This window comes from Procambarus clarkii, chromosome 42 (assembly GCF_040958095.1).
Source record: "Procambarus clarkii isolate CNS0578487 chromosome 42, FALCON_Pclarkii_2.0, whole genome shotgun sequence".
NCBI lineage: Eukaryota > Metazoa > Arthropoda > Malacostraca > Decapoda > Cambaridae > Procambarus > Procambarus clarkii.
Window position 1 is genome coordinate 25,678,222 of NC_091191.1, and position 18,696 is coordinate 25,696,917.

General features: G+C 49.2%; 1 protein-coding gene across 1 annotated transcript in view; it reads left to right on the forward strand.

The window, feature by feature from the left end:
• The window catches only part of LOC123770365 (putative neural-cadherin 2), a 776,166-nt gene that overhangs the window by 690,762 nt on the left and 66,708 nt on the right, over nt 1-18,696 (forward strand). The window contains 2 exon segments of the mRNA XM_069339955.1: nt 6,281-6,442; nt 7,269-7,460. Coding sequence (XP_069196056.1) covers nt 6,281-6,442; nt 7,269-7,460 — 354 coding nt within the window.

The following is an 18,696-nucleotide window of genomic DNA, read 5'->3' on the forward strand; positions in this document are numbered from 1 at the left end:
CCACTGTCAATGTGAGAGAACTCGTGTCCAGCTTATAAGCCTATACTTGCATAAACCACAAGTGAAGATAAACAATCTTTGGACAACACCCACCAGTGGGACTCGAACCCAGAAAGCACAACTACCTTCCAGTAGCTGGCATAACTAGTATGCTTTAACCCACTACGCCATCAGACCTTACAAAAGAAGTAGATAGTTCGAGATATATATATCTCAAACATCTCTACCTCCCGAAGGCACCAGATGAGTGAGGGGTCAGTCTGCAATTTTCGTCAAGCCACTGTCAATGTGAGAGAACTCGTGTCCAGCTTATAAGCCTATACTTGCATAAACCACAAGTGAAGATAAACAATCTTTGGACAACACCCACCAGTGGGACTCGAACCCAGAAAGCACAACTACCTTCCAGTAGCTGGCATAACTAGTATGCTTTAACCCACTACGCCATCAGACCTTACAAAAGAAGTAGATAGTTCGAGATATATATATCTCAAACATCTCTACCTCCCGAAGGCACCAGATGAGTGAGGGGTCAGTCTGCAATTTTCGTCAAGCCACTGTCAATGTGAGAGAACTCGTGTCCAGCTTATAAGCCTATACTTGCATAAACCACAAGTGAAGATAAACAATCTTTGGACAACACCCACCAGTGGGACTCGAACCCAGAAAGCACAACTACCTTCCAGTAGCTGGCATAACTAGTATGCTTTAACCCACTACGCCATCAGACCTTACAAAAGAAGTAGATAGTTCGAGATATATATATCTCAAACATCTCTACCTCCCGAAGGCACCAGATGAGTGAGGGGTCAGTCTGCAATTTTCGTCAAGCCACTGTCAATGTGAGAGAACTCGTGTCCAGCTTATAAGCCTATACTTGCATAAACCACAAGTGAAGATAAACAATCTTTGGACAACACCCACCAGTGGGACTCGACTCGACTCAGGTAGAGGGCGCTGAGGTGCAGTGTGCAGGTGCACGGTCGGCGAGTCACCAATCAGGAGCAGGCAAGCTGGTGAAGGGTAGTTAGCTGGTTTGATGACGAGCCGGCATGTGGAGGGTGTGTGGAGTGGGGGATCTTGGGTACGTTTTGCCTCCTGGTCAAAACGTTTTGTGGTACCGGTGACGTATCTTGAATGTAGCATCTTATACTTGTATAATTGACGTAACTTTAAGTAGGGAAGAGAAGCTCAATCTCTCTAGAAAGAGATTATCGTCACAATATATATATATATATATATATATATATATATATATATATATATATATATATATATATATATATATATATATATATATATATATATATATATATATATATATATATATATATATATATATATTAGTATATTTTGGTAGCAATCTTTCCTGTAGACATATATTATTAAATATGACCGCAAAAGTAAGATTAATATTTCTAACACGAATTTTCTCTCTGTTTCTTATATTTCTTTTCAGTGTTGATGGTAACTGAAAAATCAATTCTCCAAAATTCATTTTTATTTCTAGTCTGACGCGACACTTGAACGCGTTTCGTAAAACTTATTACATTTTCAAAGACTTTAGTTTACACACACACAACTATATATATAATATAAAATACCCTTCTGAAGATGTATTATTATATACGAAAGTACTTAAAGAAATTCCTGTTTCAATTCTTCCTTCGTGGTCTGACACTGTCATTATATATCTATATAAATAAAAATGTAAATGTTCGTTTGGTCAAAATCGATAATTTCCGAAAATTCTTCACTGATTGCATTGAAATTTTCACAAAACGTTCCATTCGCATCCGAACGGGTTTTTATACATACTATATAGATGTCATATTTGTGACGGAAAAAAACATGTTTTTTTTATTTTTAATTTGGGTTTTTCATGTGTTTTTCATGTGAGGAAATCTTCGAAGCCTCTTTACCGATTCTTTTGAAATTTTGACTCAACATTGCATTCGAATAGGCACGTGTTTTTTATACTTTTTATATACATGCCTCACCTGTGATAGAAAAAAAACATATTTAAAAAAGAAACAGCGCCATCTGTTGGATGTAACAGCAACACACAGTGCTCCACCACTTCTACTAGGGTCCTCCGCAGCTCTCCTGGCTATTACACCATGAAGTTTCTTCGAGCAACTATGGTGCTTCACCACCTCTACAGAAGCACGTGACACTCCTCTTCACTGCTTCTCCTCCAGTTCGAGGTCCTCTCCTCCACTACCTTGGAGTCTCATCAACTGCTCCCTCTGTGTTGGCTTCGAAGTTCTCAGCAACTTCTTCCCCAAAGACAAACCTGCAACCCATTGACACTCCAATAAAAATATTTCCCATCAAACACATAAACAAAAATAACCACACAATATGTTTGCCTCCAACATCTATCTGCTCTCTACATACTGTGAGAGTGGACTCCCCTATTTTGGGCTGGTCCATGCTCCACCTCGCCCGGAGATCCTCACTCACTCTGGGAGGGTCCTCTGCCTTCCGGAGCTGGGCTCTCTCAGTCACCTGCCAGCGCTCAAAGGGGACGAACGTCACTCCATGTTCCTCCCTCTCCACTCTCTTATTTTAGGTCTTCTGCCTTATCAAAACATGTCTAACTTATCAATAAACATTGCTACTGTCGCTGGGCACACGACCAACTACAAGTAATCACTATGAACTGGCTTAAATTGTGCTTACCACAGATTGTCTGGTCGAGGGCGCTCCTCCCTCTGACATAGTCTGGTCAGGGCACTCCCACCGCCCACGATAATGTCTCTGGCCAGTTTAATAAACACTCCTCGCCATCCAGGACTTGAGACCACAACGTTCCCAACTCGATTCCACAGCTGGCACGTCTGCACACTTCTCTACTCTTGGAGATATATCACTAGGGGTTCCTTTCTGACGAGACCTCAAACGGAGCACAACTTCCCCTTGCGATGTCTGGCCTCAAGTGAGCTCAAAGCCCTCCAGAAGCGAGCCTCACACCTCCAGCAAAAAATCCACATCTCCTAACCAGTCATTTATCTATTTTCTTATTCACTGCCCCTAATCTCAAATTGTTTATTAAATCCGACTAACTATTTCACATCTGTATCTTCACCTCTATGTTTCCTGGACCCTCCAATCAGGTCAGGCTTGATTGAATAATTCTCAAAAGGGAGACTCGTTTTTTGGCTACTGGGATAATAAAAATATATATATATATGGCATATAGACTATGCCATATGTAGAATATATATATATATATATATATATATATATATATATATATATATATATATATATATATATATATATATATATCCCTATACTTGCATAAACCACAAGTGAAGATAAACAATCTTGCAAGTATAGGCTTATAAGCTGGACACGAGTTCTCTCACATTGACAGTGGCTTGACGAAAATTGCAGACTGACCCCTCACTCATCTGGTGCCTTCGGGAGGTAGAGATGTTTGAGATATATATATCTCGAACTATCTACTTCTTTTGTAAGGTCTGATGGCGTAGTGGGTTAAAGCATACTAGTTATGCCAGCTACTGGAAGGTAGTTGTGCTTTCTGGGTTCGAGTCCCACTGGTGGGTGTTGTCCAAAGATTATATATATATATATATAACTGAAAACTCACACCCCAGAAGTGACTCGAACCCATACTCCCAGAAGCAACGCATCTGGTATGTACAAGACGCCTTAATCCACTTGACCATCACGACCGGACAAAATGAGGTGATAGCCGAGGCTATTTGAACCACCCCACCGCCGGCACTCGGATAGTTATCTTGGGCATAGCATTTTACCAAATCACCTCATTCTTTGGGGCAACACGTGAGGAACACAAATGCGAACAAGCCTGAATGGTCCCCAGGACATATGCAACTGAAAACTCACACCCCAGAAGTGACTCGAACCCATACTCCCAGAAGCAACGCATCTGGTATGTACAAGACGCCTTAATCCACTTGACCATCACGACCGGACAAAATGAGGTGATAGCCGAGGCTATTTGAACCACCCCACCGCCGGCACTCGGATAGTTATCTTGGGCATAGCATTTTACCAAATCACCTCATTCTTTGGGGCAACACGTGAGGAACACAAATGCGAACAAGCCTGAATGGTCCCCAGGACATATGCAACTGAAAGTGGATTAAGGCGTCTTGTACATACCAGATGCGTTGCTTCTGGGAGTATGGGTTCGAGTCACTTCTGGGGTGTGAGTTTTCAGTTGCATATGTCCTGGGGACCATTCAGGCTTGTTCGCATATATATATATATATATATATATATATATATATATATATATATATATATATGTCGTACCTAGTAGCCAGAACGCACTTCTCAGCCTACTATGCAAGGCCCGATTTGCCTAATAAGCCAAGTTTTCATGAATTAATGTTTTTTCGACTACCTAACCTACCTAACCTAACCTAATCTAACTTTTTCTGCTACCTAACCTAACCTAACTTATAAAGATAGGTTAGGTTAGGTTAGGTAGGGTTGGTTAAGTTCGGTCATATATCTGCGTTAATTTTAACTCCAATAAAAAAATATTGACCTCATACATAATGAAATGGGTAGCTTTATCATTACATAAGAAAAAACTAGAGAAAATATATTAATTCAGGAAAACTTGGCTTATTAGGCAAATCGGGCCTTGCATAGTAGGCCGAGAAGTGCGTTCTGGCTACTAGGTACGACATATATATATATATATATATATATATATATATATATATATATATATATATATATATATATATATATATATATATATATATGTATGTATGTATATTTTCGTAGCAGTCTTTCCTGTAGACATATATTATTAAATATGACCGAAAAAGTAAGATTAATAATTCTAACGCGAATTTTCTTGATCTTCCTTACGTTTCTTTTCACTGTTGATGGTAATTCAAAGATTAATTCTCCAAAATTAATTTTTATTTCTAGTCTGACGCGACACTTGAGCGCGTTTCGTAAAACTTATTACATTTTCAAAGACTTTAGTTTACACAAACACACACAACTTTAACTGAATAGAGCTTAAACACCTTTCGAGTTTTTATACCTACATTTGGGTGAAGTGACATGTTACAATGGTTTTGGATGAGGTGAAAATAAACTTTTAACACAAGACAGAACACGAAACAATGAAATACAAACAGGTATTAAAAGTAGGTAACTGCAAAAGGCCGATTTTAATTGGCCCATATTTCTTGATGCTTCTATATTGGAGCGGAGTCTTGAAGTGGGTAGAATATAGTTGTGCATTAATTGGCTTTTGATTGCTGGTGTTGATTTCTTGATGTGTAGTGCCTCGCAGACGTCGAGCCGCCTGCTATCGCTGTATCTATCGATGATTTCTGTGTTGTTTGCTAAGATTTCTCTGGTGATGGTTTGGTTGTGGGAAGAGGCTATATGTTCCTTAATGGAGCCCTGTTGCTTATGCATCGTTAAACGCCTGGAAAGAGATGTTGTTGTCTTGCCTATATACTGAGTTTTTTGAGGCTTACAATTCCCAAGAGGGCATTTGAAGGCATAGACGACGTTGGTCTCTTTTAATGAAATGAAAAGTTACGTTAAGACAAGTGAGTTATAGCAAAATAAATAATAATGATGCCGGAATATTGGCTTCGAGCTGCCCCCTCCCTTAGTACACGAAAGCCAAGGCTTAGTCTACCAATGAGAGATGTCAACTGCAAGGAGCACTGGGATATTCTGACTACTCTGGGCCACTGCAGCCCAGACATCAACTTGTGGCGGAGGGTGGAGGGCAGGTACGACGGGACACCAGCCAATCAGCGACAGGCAGGCAATGGACAAGCAGTTTGTTGGTTTACGGTGGTGGTGGCGAGCAGGTGTGCCGGTGTGCTGGATACGTTTTGCTCTCTGGGCAAAACGTTTTGGAGATACTTGCTGGATATATCTTCTATATTATCTGTTGTTGTCATGTACTTTGAAGGGAAGAGCAGGCTCAATCTCTCTTGAAAGAAATTATCGTCACAATATATATATATATATATATATATATATATATATATATATATATATATATATATATATATATATATATATATATATATATATATATATATATATATATATAACTAATATATATTGTCCTGGGGACCATTCAGGCTTGTTCGCATATATATATATATATATATATATATATAGTCATGATAAATCACGCCACATAAGACTTGACATAATTAAGGATCACTATAAGAAATACGTCAGTGACCCGCTGGAGTGCCTTACAAAGAATTGTTAATTCCTTCGGTAGGTGCCAGGGGTCGCCTGGCTCCCTGCGGTGTGAGTGCCTGCCGGGGTGGGCGGGGCCAGGCTGTGCCACGCCCACCACGCCCACTACTTTCCTCCCCAACAGTTACGTGAAGCTGGCCCTCTCCTTCACGCCCCTCGGCTACACCACCACCATCTCCCTCAGGTATGTGGCATCTCTCTCAGGTATGTGGCGCCTCTCTCAGGTGTGACGCCTTTCTCTCAGATGTGACGTCTCTCTCTCAGGTGTGACGCATCTCTCTCAGGTATGTGGCACCTCTCAGGTGTGTGACAGTCGTCTTTCATGCAATTATGATAACATTCCTTGAATTACAGAATACCTGTTTCAGATATCATATGTGTGAAGTGTTCTAACACGTCAGCCATAACAACATATTATCTAAAATCCCAGTCATGTATTTATCACTGTCTATTGAAAATAAATCGTTCCTATTGTAACTAGCAAAGCTACACGGACATCAAATGGAGGGGGGTGGTAGTATAGTTCTGGTGCCCTGATGCATCGCATACTCTGATATACTTCGGAAATGCTTCCTCTATCGCCCACATGCCGAGCATTTGACCCTAATAAGCTCCATGTAATCAGAGGTCATCATCGGTCGACCCACGTACACAGGTGGTAGGAGTGTCTCGTGTCCCACGTACACAGGTGGTAGGAGTATCTCTTGCCTCAAGTACACAGGTGGTAGGAGTGTCTCGTGCCCCACGTACACAGGTGGTAGGAGTGTCTCTTGCCTCAAGTACACAGGTGGTAGGAGTGTCTCGTGTCCCACGTACACAGGTGTTAGGAGTGTCTCGTGCCCCACGTTCACAGGTGGTAGGAGCGTCTCGTGCCCCACGTACACAGGTGGTAGGAGTGTCTCGTGCCCCACGTACACAGGTGTTAGGAGTATCTCGTGCCCCACGTACACATGTGTTAGGAGTGTCTCGTGCCCCACGTACACAGGTGATAACAAGTGTTCCTGCCGCAGGTTCAGGACGCGAAGGAGAGGAGGAGAACTGGTGGTGGTGACGTCAAAACATGGGCGGGACATGTGGGCGGTGGAGATGGTGGGCGGCCGCGTGTGTGTGGTGCTGCGTCTCCACCCGCGACCCACCACCTCCCTCTGTCTCTCCCGGGCCGCCCTCGCTGACGGCCGCTGGCACTCTCTCCTTGCTGCAAGGTACACGTGCTCTCTTATTGCCTCTCTCTCCTTCTAGTGATGCATACAATTACTGTTGTTACATCTTACCACTGTAACATTGACACTTGTTCCTCTAGCACTGTAACATTGACACTTGCACTGTATTGACATTGACATTGCACATTGACATTGCACTGTAACATTGACACAAGCCGTCCTACCCACAAGGGTAAGACGGCGGTCAGGGAACAAGTGTAGGACAGCGGTCCGCGAATTACTTCAATATTCTCGGGATATTTACGTACCAGTGAGCCCAAAACATAGTTTTTGGTCGTATGAAGGGTACAACAACGCAGTGATAACGCAACATAGTGAATTCTTATAACGTTGGATAAGAAAAAAAAAATGAAAAAGAACGAGATAGTGGCAAGACGGTGGCACCAGAGGCCTGAGAAAAGAAGAGCTTGGACCACCACATGGGAGGACCTCTGGCGGAGACGTCAACAATTAAGGCGGACATCGCTTCATAAATCACCTAATTGTGCTGTGGGATGCTTACTTGGAGGTGAGTGCCTCTCAAAGTCAGTCATACAAGGTGTACAGTGTTTTTTATATAGTAATTAGCTTTGAACATAAGTTAATTAAAATACGAAAAAGAAGCTCAAGAGCCTCAGCTTGGTACTAGTTTCTCACACCTGTGCGTTACATTACACCGCCACTGACTAGACCTACCCCCCCCCTCCTCACCTTAACACACCAGTGTAAACACACACACACACACGCACGCACGCACAAACCAGCCTACCGCCAACCTCACCCGTCACTCCTGGGACTGACCCTCCATCCCTCACCCACCTGATTCTTCTTGAGGTTATCTTAAGATGATTTCGGGGCTTTAGTGTCCCCACGGCCCGGTCCTCGACCAGGCCTCCACCCCCCAGGAAGCAGCCCATGACAGCTGACTAACACCCAGGTACCTATTTTACTGCTAGGTAACAGTGGCATAGGGTGAAAGAAACTCTGCCCATTGTTTCTCGCCGGCGCCTGGGATCAAACCCAGGACCACAGGATCACAAGTCCAGCATGCTGTCCGCTCGGCCGACCGGCTCCCCTGATTGTTCTCCTTTCTCTCTTCCTCTCTGCCTACTTCCCTCTCTCCCGCACTCTCCCTCCCTTTCACTCCCCTTCACTCCTCCTCTCCCTTTCACTCCCTCTCTCTCCATCCCTCCACCAGTTAACCCCCCCCCCACCGTGCCACCCCCACAATAAACACACACACACACACACACACACACATACACACACACACACACACACACACACACACACGCACGCACGCACACAAAGACACACAGGATAAACGAGGATAAGACAGGACAGAGATGGTTGGGCAGACTGCATATTTCTGGACTGCCAAAAACCCTTTGATACAGTACCGCACATGAGACTGCTGTTCAAGCTCGAGAGGCAGGCGGGGGTGGGGAGAAAGGTCCTAGCATGGATAAGGAACTACCTAACAGGAAGGAGCCAAAGAGTTACGGTAAGGGGCGAGAAGTCGGACTGGCGAACAGTAACAAGTGGAGTACCAAAAGGATCGGTGCTGGGACCAATTCTATTTCTTGTATATGTTAACGACATGTTTACAGGCGTAGAGTCCTACATGTCGATGTTTGCGGATGATGCAAAGTTGATGAGAAGAGTTGTGACAGATGAGGATTGCAGGATCCTCCAAGAGGACCTGAACAGATTGCAGAGATGGTCAGAGAAATGGCTACTAGAATTCAACACGAGCAAATGTAAAGTTATGGAAATGGGACTAGGAGATAGGAGACCAAAGGGACAGTACACAATGAAGGGGAACAGCCTACCTGTAACGACGCGTGAAAGAGACCTGGGGGGGGACGTAACACCTAATCTATCTCCTGAGGCACATATTAACAGGATAACGACAGCAGCGTACTCTACACTGGCAAAAGTTAGAACATCATTCAGAAACCTAAGTAAGGAGGCATTTAGGGCGCTTTACACTGCCTACGTAAGGCCAGTCTTAGAGTATGCCGCCTCATCATGGAGTCCCCATCTGAAGAAGCATATAATGAAACTGGAATAGGTTCAGAGGTTTGCAACGAGACTCGTCCCAGAGCTACGAGGGATGGGGGTATGAGGAGCGCCTGAGGGAACTGTGCCTTACGACACTAGAAAGAAGAAGGGAGAGGGGGAACATGATAGGAACGTATAAGATACTCAGAGGGATTGACAGAGTGGACATAGACGAAATGTTCACACGGAATAGTAACAGAACGAGAGGACATGGATGGAAGCTTGAAACTCAGATGAGTCACAGAGATGTTAGGAAGTTTTCTTTTAGCGTGAGAGTAGTGGGGAAATGGAATGCCCTTCAGGAACAGGTTGTGGAAGCAAATACTATTCATAATTTTAAAACCAGGTATGATAGAAAAATGGGACAGGAGTCATTGCTGTAAACAACCGATGCTCGAAAGGCGGGATCCAAGAGTCAATGCTCGATCCTGCAGACACAACTAGGTGAGTACACACGGACACACACACAAACACACACGCACTCACAGACACACACAGACACACACAGACACACACAGACATACACAGACACACAGACACACACACACACACACACACACACACACACACACACACACACACACACACACACACACACACACACACACACACACACACACACACACAAACACACACACACACACACACAGGTCAAGCGGGATGGTAAGACAACATAATGAAGCTGGAGGAGAGGGACTGGACGAGTCATTCATGGAGATGATTGCTAAGACATGGAAGGAAGTCAGTGGGGAATTGAAGGACCTGAGGGAAACTATATATAAACTGCAGACAGAACTAAGTGCAGCACAAGAGGAGATATAAAGACTAAAAACAGGCCCTCCTCAGACTCTGGCCCAGGGGACCAACCCCCAGGTACCAGGAGATGTAGCAATGGCAGGGACCCCTACAATTGGCCCAACCTTTGCTGAAATGCTCAAGAGCCCAGGAGCAATGTCCACAGTCAAGGAAGTTGTAATGAAAGCAGTAACCTCACAGAGGCAGCTAGATGCACAAGCCAGATAATGGAAAGGAAAAGAGCTGTAGTAGTGACAGGTGTGAAGGAACAAGAGGGCTCCACAAGGGAGGAAACGAGGACTAAAGACAAAGCTGCAATGGCAGGGATATTAAAGGAGATAGGAATGGAAGGGGCTGAACGAGACATAGAACAGTTTTTCCGGATTGGCCAGTACAACAGAGACAAAAAGAGATGGATCAAGGTAGTATTCAAGAGCGAGGACATCAAAGAGGACATCCTAGTAAGGAAGAGCAAACTGAGGCATGCAAGGAACTACAAAGAGGTATATGTTCAGAGGGACATGACCAGAGACGAGATAGTAAGGGCAGCAGATGCAAGGAAAAGGCGCAAGGAGATGGAAGAGAGCCAGGGAACCTCAGCCTCCAACCCAGCAATCCCAGAGGGGAGTGGGGAACCCCAATCCAGCAACCCAGGAACCCCAGGGGGGAATGCAACACCCCAGCCCACCACCCAATAGGGCCCTCTTTACCCCCCAGCACAAACCCTTCCTTGCCCCTGCATAATGCCCATCATGAAACCCAAATCCTCCCTCTCCCCTTACCCCAAGTAGCCCCTGCTTTCCCAGCCCCTGGTCTTCTCCCTGCCCCAAGCAGGTCTGAGCAAGACCAAAGCCCTCTATCCCCCACTCCACCTCCCTCCAAACCCCTGTCAACTACACCGCAGGAGGGCGTGCCCTCTCCCCAAGCAATCCCTGCTCCCTCACCCCCAGGACTTCTTCCTGCCCCAAGCAGGCCTGAGGAAGACCTAAGCCCTCCACCCCCCCACTCCACCTCCCCCTGAACCCCTGGAAACTACCTCACAGGAGGATGAGCCTACCCAAGTAGCAATGATCATAGAACAACCTCCTACACTTGTAGGGAGTGTGGGTGAAATTGGATATAAGAAAGTGAGATTCAAGGTAATGTACTCAAACATTGATGGGATTACCAATAAAGCAAGTGAACTGGCAGAAAGGGTGCAAGAAGAAAACCTTGATGTAAAAGGACTAACAGAAACAAAATTGTCAGGAGTCATAACAGATTCTGTGTTTTCAAAGGACTACTATATAGTAAGGAAAGAGAGGGAAGGGAGAGGAGGTGGAGGAGTGGCCCTGCTGATAAGGAAGGACTGGAGTTTTGATTAGATAGAAATTCCGGGCTGTGACGGATTCAGAGATTATATAACAGGAACTATAACAATGGGTGGACCTAAGATAATAGTGGCAGTCATTTACAACCCTCCCCTAAATGACAGAAGACCTAGACAGGAGTTTGATAGGAACAACATGGCAACCATTAATATAATAGAGAGAGTAGCTTCAGTTGCCAGCAGGAATGGCTCAAGACTCTTAATCATGGGTGATTTCAACCATTGAAAGATAGACTGGGAGAATGGGGACCCACATGGTGGTGAAGATACGTGACGAGCTAAACTCTTGGAAGAGGCAACAAGGAATTTTCTGAGCCAGCATGTCAAGGAACCCACAAGAGTGAGAGGCAATGATGAACCAGCTAGACTCGACTTGATATTCACCCTGAATGAGTCAGAAATAAGGAAGGTCAAAGTTGAAGCCCCCATAGGAATGAGTGACCACAGTGTACTGACCTTTGAGTACTTGGTGGAGGTAGGGATAACCTATCCAAGGATAGGAGTGGAGGGGAAAAGACTGAATTACCGAAGAGGAAAATACGACGTGATGAGGAACTTCCTCAGGGGAATACCATGGGAAACAGAACTTAGAGACAAGAATGTGCAGGTCATGATGGATTTTGTCACCCAAAAGTGCCAGGAAGCTGCAGACAGGTTTATCCCCGTCCAAAAGGAGAAAAACGAAAAACAACAGAAAAACCCATGGTTCAACCAGGAATGTAAGGTAGCGAAACAACTGAGTAAAAGAACATGGAGAAACTACAGAAATAACAGAACACCAGAGAGCAGGGAGAGATGCCAGAGGGCCAGAAATGAGTACATCAGAGTGAGGAGGGTAGCAGAGAGACAGTTTGAAAATGACATCGTGAGTAAAGCCAAGACCCAACCAAAGCTGCTCCACACCCACATCAGGAGGAAAACAGCAGTGAAGGAACAAGTGATGAAGCTGCGGAAAGGGGAGAACAGATACACAGAGAATGACAAGGAGGTGTGTGAAGAACTCAACAAGAGATTCCAGGTCTTCACAATAGAACAAGGAGAAGGCCCTGCACTAAATGAGGAGGCGGCAAACCAAGCACCGTTGGAGGAATTTGACCTCACCAGTGATGAGGTCAAAAGGTGTCTGCTGGAGCTGGATGTGACAAAGGCTGTTGGGCCTGATAGAATCTCACCATGGATACTAAAGGAAGGTGCAGAAGCACTAAGTGTGCCACTCTCTATGGTGTATAACAGGTCACTGGAAACATGAGACTTACCAGAAAGTTGGAAGACAGCTAACGTAGTCCCAATATACAAAAAGGGTGACAGGCAAGAGGCACTGAATTAAAGGCCAGTTTCCTTAACTTTTATACCATGCAAGGTGATGGAGAAGATCGTGAGGAAAAGGCTCGTAGAACATCTGGAGAGAAATAACTTTGTAACGCACCACCAACATGGGTTCAGAGATGGTAAATCGTGCCTCACAGGTTTAATAGAATTTTATGACCAGGCAACGAAAATTAGGAAGGAAAGAGAAGGGTGGGCCGACTGCATTTTCCTGGATTGCCAAAAAGCCTTTGACACAGTACCCCATAAAAGGCTGTTAAAATAGTTGGAGCAACAGGCAGGAGTAAAAGGGAAGGTGCTCCAGTGGATAAGGAAGTACTTAAGCAACAGGAAACAGCGAGTAACGGTGAGGGGGGAGACATCAGAGTGGCGAGATGTCACCAGCGGAGTCCCACAGGGCTCAGTACTTGGACCCATCCTGTTTCTAATATATGTGAACGATCTTCCAGAGGGTATAAACTCATTCCTCTCGATGTTTGCTGATGACGCAAAAATTATGAGAAGAATCAAGACGGATGAAGATAGACAGAGACTACAGGATGACCTGGATAAACTGGAGGAATGGTCTAGAAAATGGCTGCTAAATTTCAACTCAGGAAAGTGTAAGGTGATGAAATCCCAGCAAACAATTTTAGGTTGCCACAACATATCTGGAAAGTATTTGAAAGTATTGGAAACGTTTGTTTTATCGTATCAGATACGATATTGTGTGTGGACTTAAATAGGTTTCCAAAACTTATAACCAAGACATCTGTATCTAACACTAATTTGAGATGTTGTGGCAACTTTACACTCCTAACATGAGTCATTCATAATCCATTCATATACCAATATGAATCTCTTATGAAAGGTTTGAGCCAATAATCTGAACCCTTTTCACATCTTTGTGTTTAAAGTTAAATTTCTTGAAATTAAATTATATTTTATATTATATTATTTTTATTATATTTTATATTATATTATTATTTTCAATTTAAATATTAAAACCAATCTAAGGGTAAAAAAATCTAATAATTTATATTTCTTTTATTATTTACTAACAATTATAATTATTTACTAACGGAGAGAGGGAAGGCTGTACGGCGGAGAGTGGCGGCTGTGGCGGACAGTGGCGGCGGTGGCGGATAGTGGCGGCGGGCGGACAGTGGCGGCGGCGGGCGGACAGTGGCGGCGGGCGGACAGTGGCGGCGGGCGGACAGTGGCGGCGGTGGCGGATAGTGGTGGCGGGCGGACAGTGGCGGCGGTGGCGGATAGTGGCGGCGGGCGGACAGTGGCGGCGGGCGGACAGTGGCGGCGGTGGCGGATAGTGGCGGATAGTGGCGGCGGGCGGACCATGGCGGCTTTGGCGGCGGTGGTGGACAGTGGCGGCGGGCGGACAGTGGCGGCGGCGGGCGGACAGTGGCGGCGGCGGGCGGACAGTGGCGGCGGCGGGCGGACAGTGGTGGCGGCGGGCGGACAGTGGTGGCGGCGGGCGGACAGTGGAGGCGGCGGGCGGACAGTGGTGGCGGCGGGCGGACAGTGGTGGCGGCGGGCGGACAGTGGTGGCGGCGGGCGGACAGTGGTGGCGGTGGCAGACAGTGGTGGCGGTGGCAGACAGTGGTGGCGGTGGCGGACAGTGGCGGCGGGCGGACAGTGGTGGCGGTGGCGGATAGTGGCAGCGGGCGGACAGTGGCGGCGGGCGGACAGTGGCGGCGGTGGCGGATAGTGGCGGCGGGCGAACAGTGGCGTCGGGCGGACAGTGGCGGCGGTGGCGGATAGTGGCGGCGGGCGGACAGTGGCGGCGGGCGGACAGGGCGGCGGCGGGCGGACAGTGGCGGCGGGCGGACAGTGGCGGCGGGCGGACAGTGGCGGCGGGAGGACAGTGGCGGCGGTGGCGGATAGTGGCGGCGGGCGGACAGTGGCGGCGGGCGGACAGTGGCGGCGGGCTGACAGTGGCGGCTGTGGCGGATAGTGGCGGCGGGCGGACCGTGGCGGCTTTGGCGGCGGTGGTGGACAGTGGCGGCGGGCGGACAGTGGCGGCGGCGGGCGGACAGTGGCGGCGGCGGGCGGACAGTGGCGGCGGCAGGCGAACAGTGGCGCGGCGGCGGGCGGACAGTGGTGGCGGCGGGCGGACAGTGGAGGCGGCGGGCGGACAGTGGAGGCGGCGGGCGGACAGTGGAGGCGGCGGGCGGACAGTGGTGGCGGCGGGCGGACAGTGGTGGCGGCGGGCGGACAGTGGTGGCGGCGGGCGGACAGTGGTGGCGGCGGGCGGACAGTGGTGGCGGTGGCAGACAGTGGTGGCGGTGGCGGACAGTGGCGGACAGTGGCGGCGGTGGCGGACAGTGGCGGCGGTGGCGGACAGTGGCGGCGGTGGCGGACAGTGGCGGCGGTGGCGGACACTGGCGGCTGTGTCTGGCGGTGGTGGCGGGTGGCGGCGTCTGTGATGAGTGGTGGCGGCTGGCGGTGGTGGGTGGTAATGGCGGCGGTGGTGGTGGGTGGTGGTGGCGGCGGCGGCGGCTGGTGGTGGTGGGTGGTGGCGGCGGTGGTGGTGGGTGGTGGTGGCGGCGGCGGTTGGTGGTGGTGGGTGGTGGCGGCGGTGGTGGGTGGCGGTGGGTGGTGGCGGCGGCTGGTGGTGGTGGGTGGTGGCGGCGGTGGTGGGTGGTGGTGGGTGGTGGCGGCGGGTGGTGGGTGGTGGCGGCTGTGGTGGGTGGTGGCGGGCGGTGGCGGGCGGCGGCGGCTGTGATGGGTGGTGACGATCGGCGGTGGTGGGGGCTGGTGGCGGCTGGCGGTGGCGGCTTGCGGTGGCGACTGTGGCAACGGGCGGTGACGGCTGATAGCGGGCGGTGGTGGCGGCTGGTGGTGGTGGCAGCTGGTGGCGGCTGCTGGTGGTGGTGGTGGCGGCTGGTGGTGGTGGCAGCTGGTGGCGGTGATGGCGGCTGGTGGTGGTGGCGGCTGGTGGTGGTGGTGGTGGTGGCGGCTGGTAGTGGTGGCAGCTGGTGGCGGCTGGTGGCGGCTGGTGGTGGTGGTGGTGGTGATGGCGGCTTGTGGCGGCTGGTGGTGGCGGCGGTGGTGGGTGGTGGTGGTGGTGGTGGGTGGTGGTGGCGGCTGTGGTGGGTGGTGGCGGTGGTGTCGGCGGCGGCTGTGGTGGGTGGAGGCGGTGGTGGCGGCGGCGGCGGTGATGGGTGGTGGCGGCGGTGGTGGTGGGTGGTGGTGGCGGCGGCGGTGATGGGTGGTGGCGGCGGTGGTGGTGGGTGGTGGTGGCGGCGGCTGGTGGTGGTGGGTGGTGGCGGCGGGTGGCGGTGGTGGGTGGCGGTGGCTGGTGGCGGGTGGCGGCTGGTGGTGGGTGGTGGCGGCGGGTGGTGAGTGGCGGTGGTAGGTGGCGGTGGCTGGTGGCGGGTGGCGGCTGGTGGTGGGTGGTGGCGGGTGGCGGCTGGTGGTGGGTGGTGGCGGGTGGCGGCTGGTGGTGGGTGGTGGCAGGTGGCGGCTGGTGGTGGGTGGTGGCGGGTGGCGGCTGGTGGCGGCTGGTGGTGGGTGGTGGCGGGTGGCGGCTGGTGGTGGGTGGTGGCGGCGGGTGGTGAGTGGCGGTGGTAGGTGGCGGTGGCTGGTGGCGGGTGGCGGCTGGTGGTGGGTGGTGGCGGGTGGCGGCTGGTGGTGGGTGGTGGCAGGTGGCGGCTGGTGGTGGGTGGTGGGTGGTGGCGGGTGGCGGCTGGTGGCGGGTGGTGGGTGGTGGCGGGTGGCGGCTGGTGGTGGGTGGTGGCGGGTGGTGGGTGGTGGCGGGTGGCGGCTGGTGGCAGGTGGCGGCTGGTGGGTGGTGGCGGGTGGCGGCTGGTGGTGGGTGGCGGCGGGTGGCGGCGGGTGGCGGCTGGTGGCGGCGGGTGGGTGGTGGCGGGTGGCGGCTGGTGGTGGGTGGCGGGTGGCGGCTGGTGGTGGGTGGTGGTGGGTGGTGGTGGCGGCGGCGGCTGGTGGTGGTGGGTGGTGGCGGCGGGTGGCGGTGGTGGGTGGCGGTGGCTGGTGGCGGGTGGCGGCTGGTGGTGGGTGGTGGCGGCGGGTGGTGAGTGGCGGTGGTAGGTGGCGGTGGCTGGTGGTGGGTGGCGGCTGGTGGTGGGTGGTGGGTGGTGGGTGGTGGTGGCGGCGGGTGGTGGTGGCGGGTGGTGGTGGCGGGTGGCGGTGGCGGGTGGCGGCTGGTGGTGGTGGGTGATGGCGGTGATGGGTGGTGGTGGGTGATGGTGGGTGGTAGTGGGTGGTGGTGGGTGGTGGTGGTGGCGGCGGGTGGCGGCGGGTGGCGGCTGGTGGCGGCCAGCTGGGACACACCCTTCACCACTGAAGGTCTGAGCACAACTAACCATGTCTCTCTCACCACCAGCCCAGTGTTGCCAGCTCGCGCTCTCAAAATGTTTCCTTCAAAGATTGTATATTATCTTTGAACAACAAGTTTGATTATCAAGGAAATAATGCATATATTATTGTCACATTAATACTGTGCAATATCTTATTACATTCCTGCTAAATAATTATAATTTGAAACAGGACAAAAAATCCAACATATATATATAAAAACCAACATTAGAGATCACGAGGCCTAGGCCTCGCCTGTGACCACACATCCTGCTTTGCTGGCCTGCTACCCTCTCACACCTCACACTCTTAACTCACTCTCACTCTCAATCACTCTTACGCACTATTACTCACTCTTACTCTCAATCACTCTTACACACTATTACTCACTCTTAAGAACATAAGAACATAAGAACAAAGGTAACTGCAGAAGGCCTATTGGCCCATACGAGGCAGCTCCTATTCTATAACCACCCAATCCCACTCATATACTTGTCCAACCCGTGCTTGAAACAATCGAGGGACCCCACCTCCACAATGTTACGCGGCAATTGGTTCCACAAATCAACAACCCTGTTACTGAACCAGTATTTACCCAAGTCTTTCCTAAATCTAAACTTATCCAATTTATATCCATTGTTTCGTGTTCTGTCCTGTGTTGATACTTTTAATACCCTATTAATATCCCCCCGGTTATGTCCATTCATCCACTTGTAAACCTCTATCATGTCACCCCTAACTCTTCGCCTTTCCAGTGAATGCAACTTAAGCTTTGTTAATCTTTCTTCATATGAAAGATTTCTAATTTGGGGAATTAACTTAGTCATCCTACGCTGGACACGTTCAAGTGAATTTATATCCATTCTATAATATGGCGACCAAAACTGAACTGCATAATCTAAATGGGGCCTAACTAGAGCAAGATATAGCTTGAGAACCACACCAGGTGTCTTGTTACTAACGCTGCGATTAATAAATCCAAGTGTCCGATTTGCCTTATTACGAACATTTATGCATTGATCCTTTTGTTTTAAATTCTTACTAATCATAACTCCCAGATCCCTTTCGCAATCCGACTTCGCAATCACAACACCATCTAGCTCGTATCTTGTAACTCTATCATCATTACCTAACCTCAGAACTTTACATTTATCAGCATTAAACTGCATCTGCCAATCCTTTGACCATTTCAAAACCCTATCTAGATCAACTTGAAGTGATAGTGAGTCCTCCTCCGAATTAATTTCCCTACCGATTTTCGTATCATCGGCAAATTTGCAAATGTTGCTACTCAAACCTGAATCTAAATCATTTATATATATTATAAACAACAGAGGTCCCAGGACAGAGCCTTGAGGCACTCCACTTACA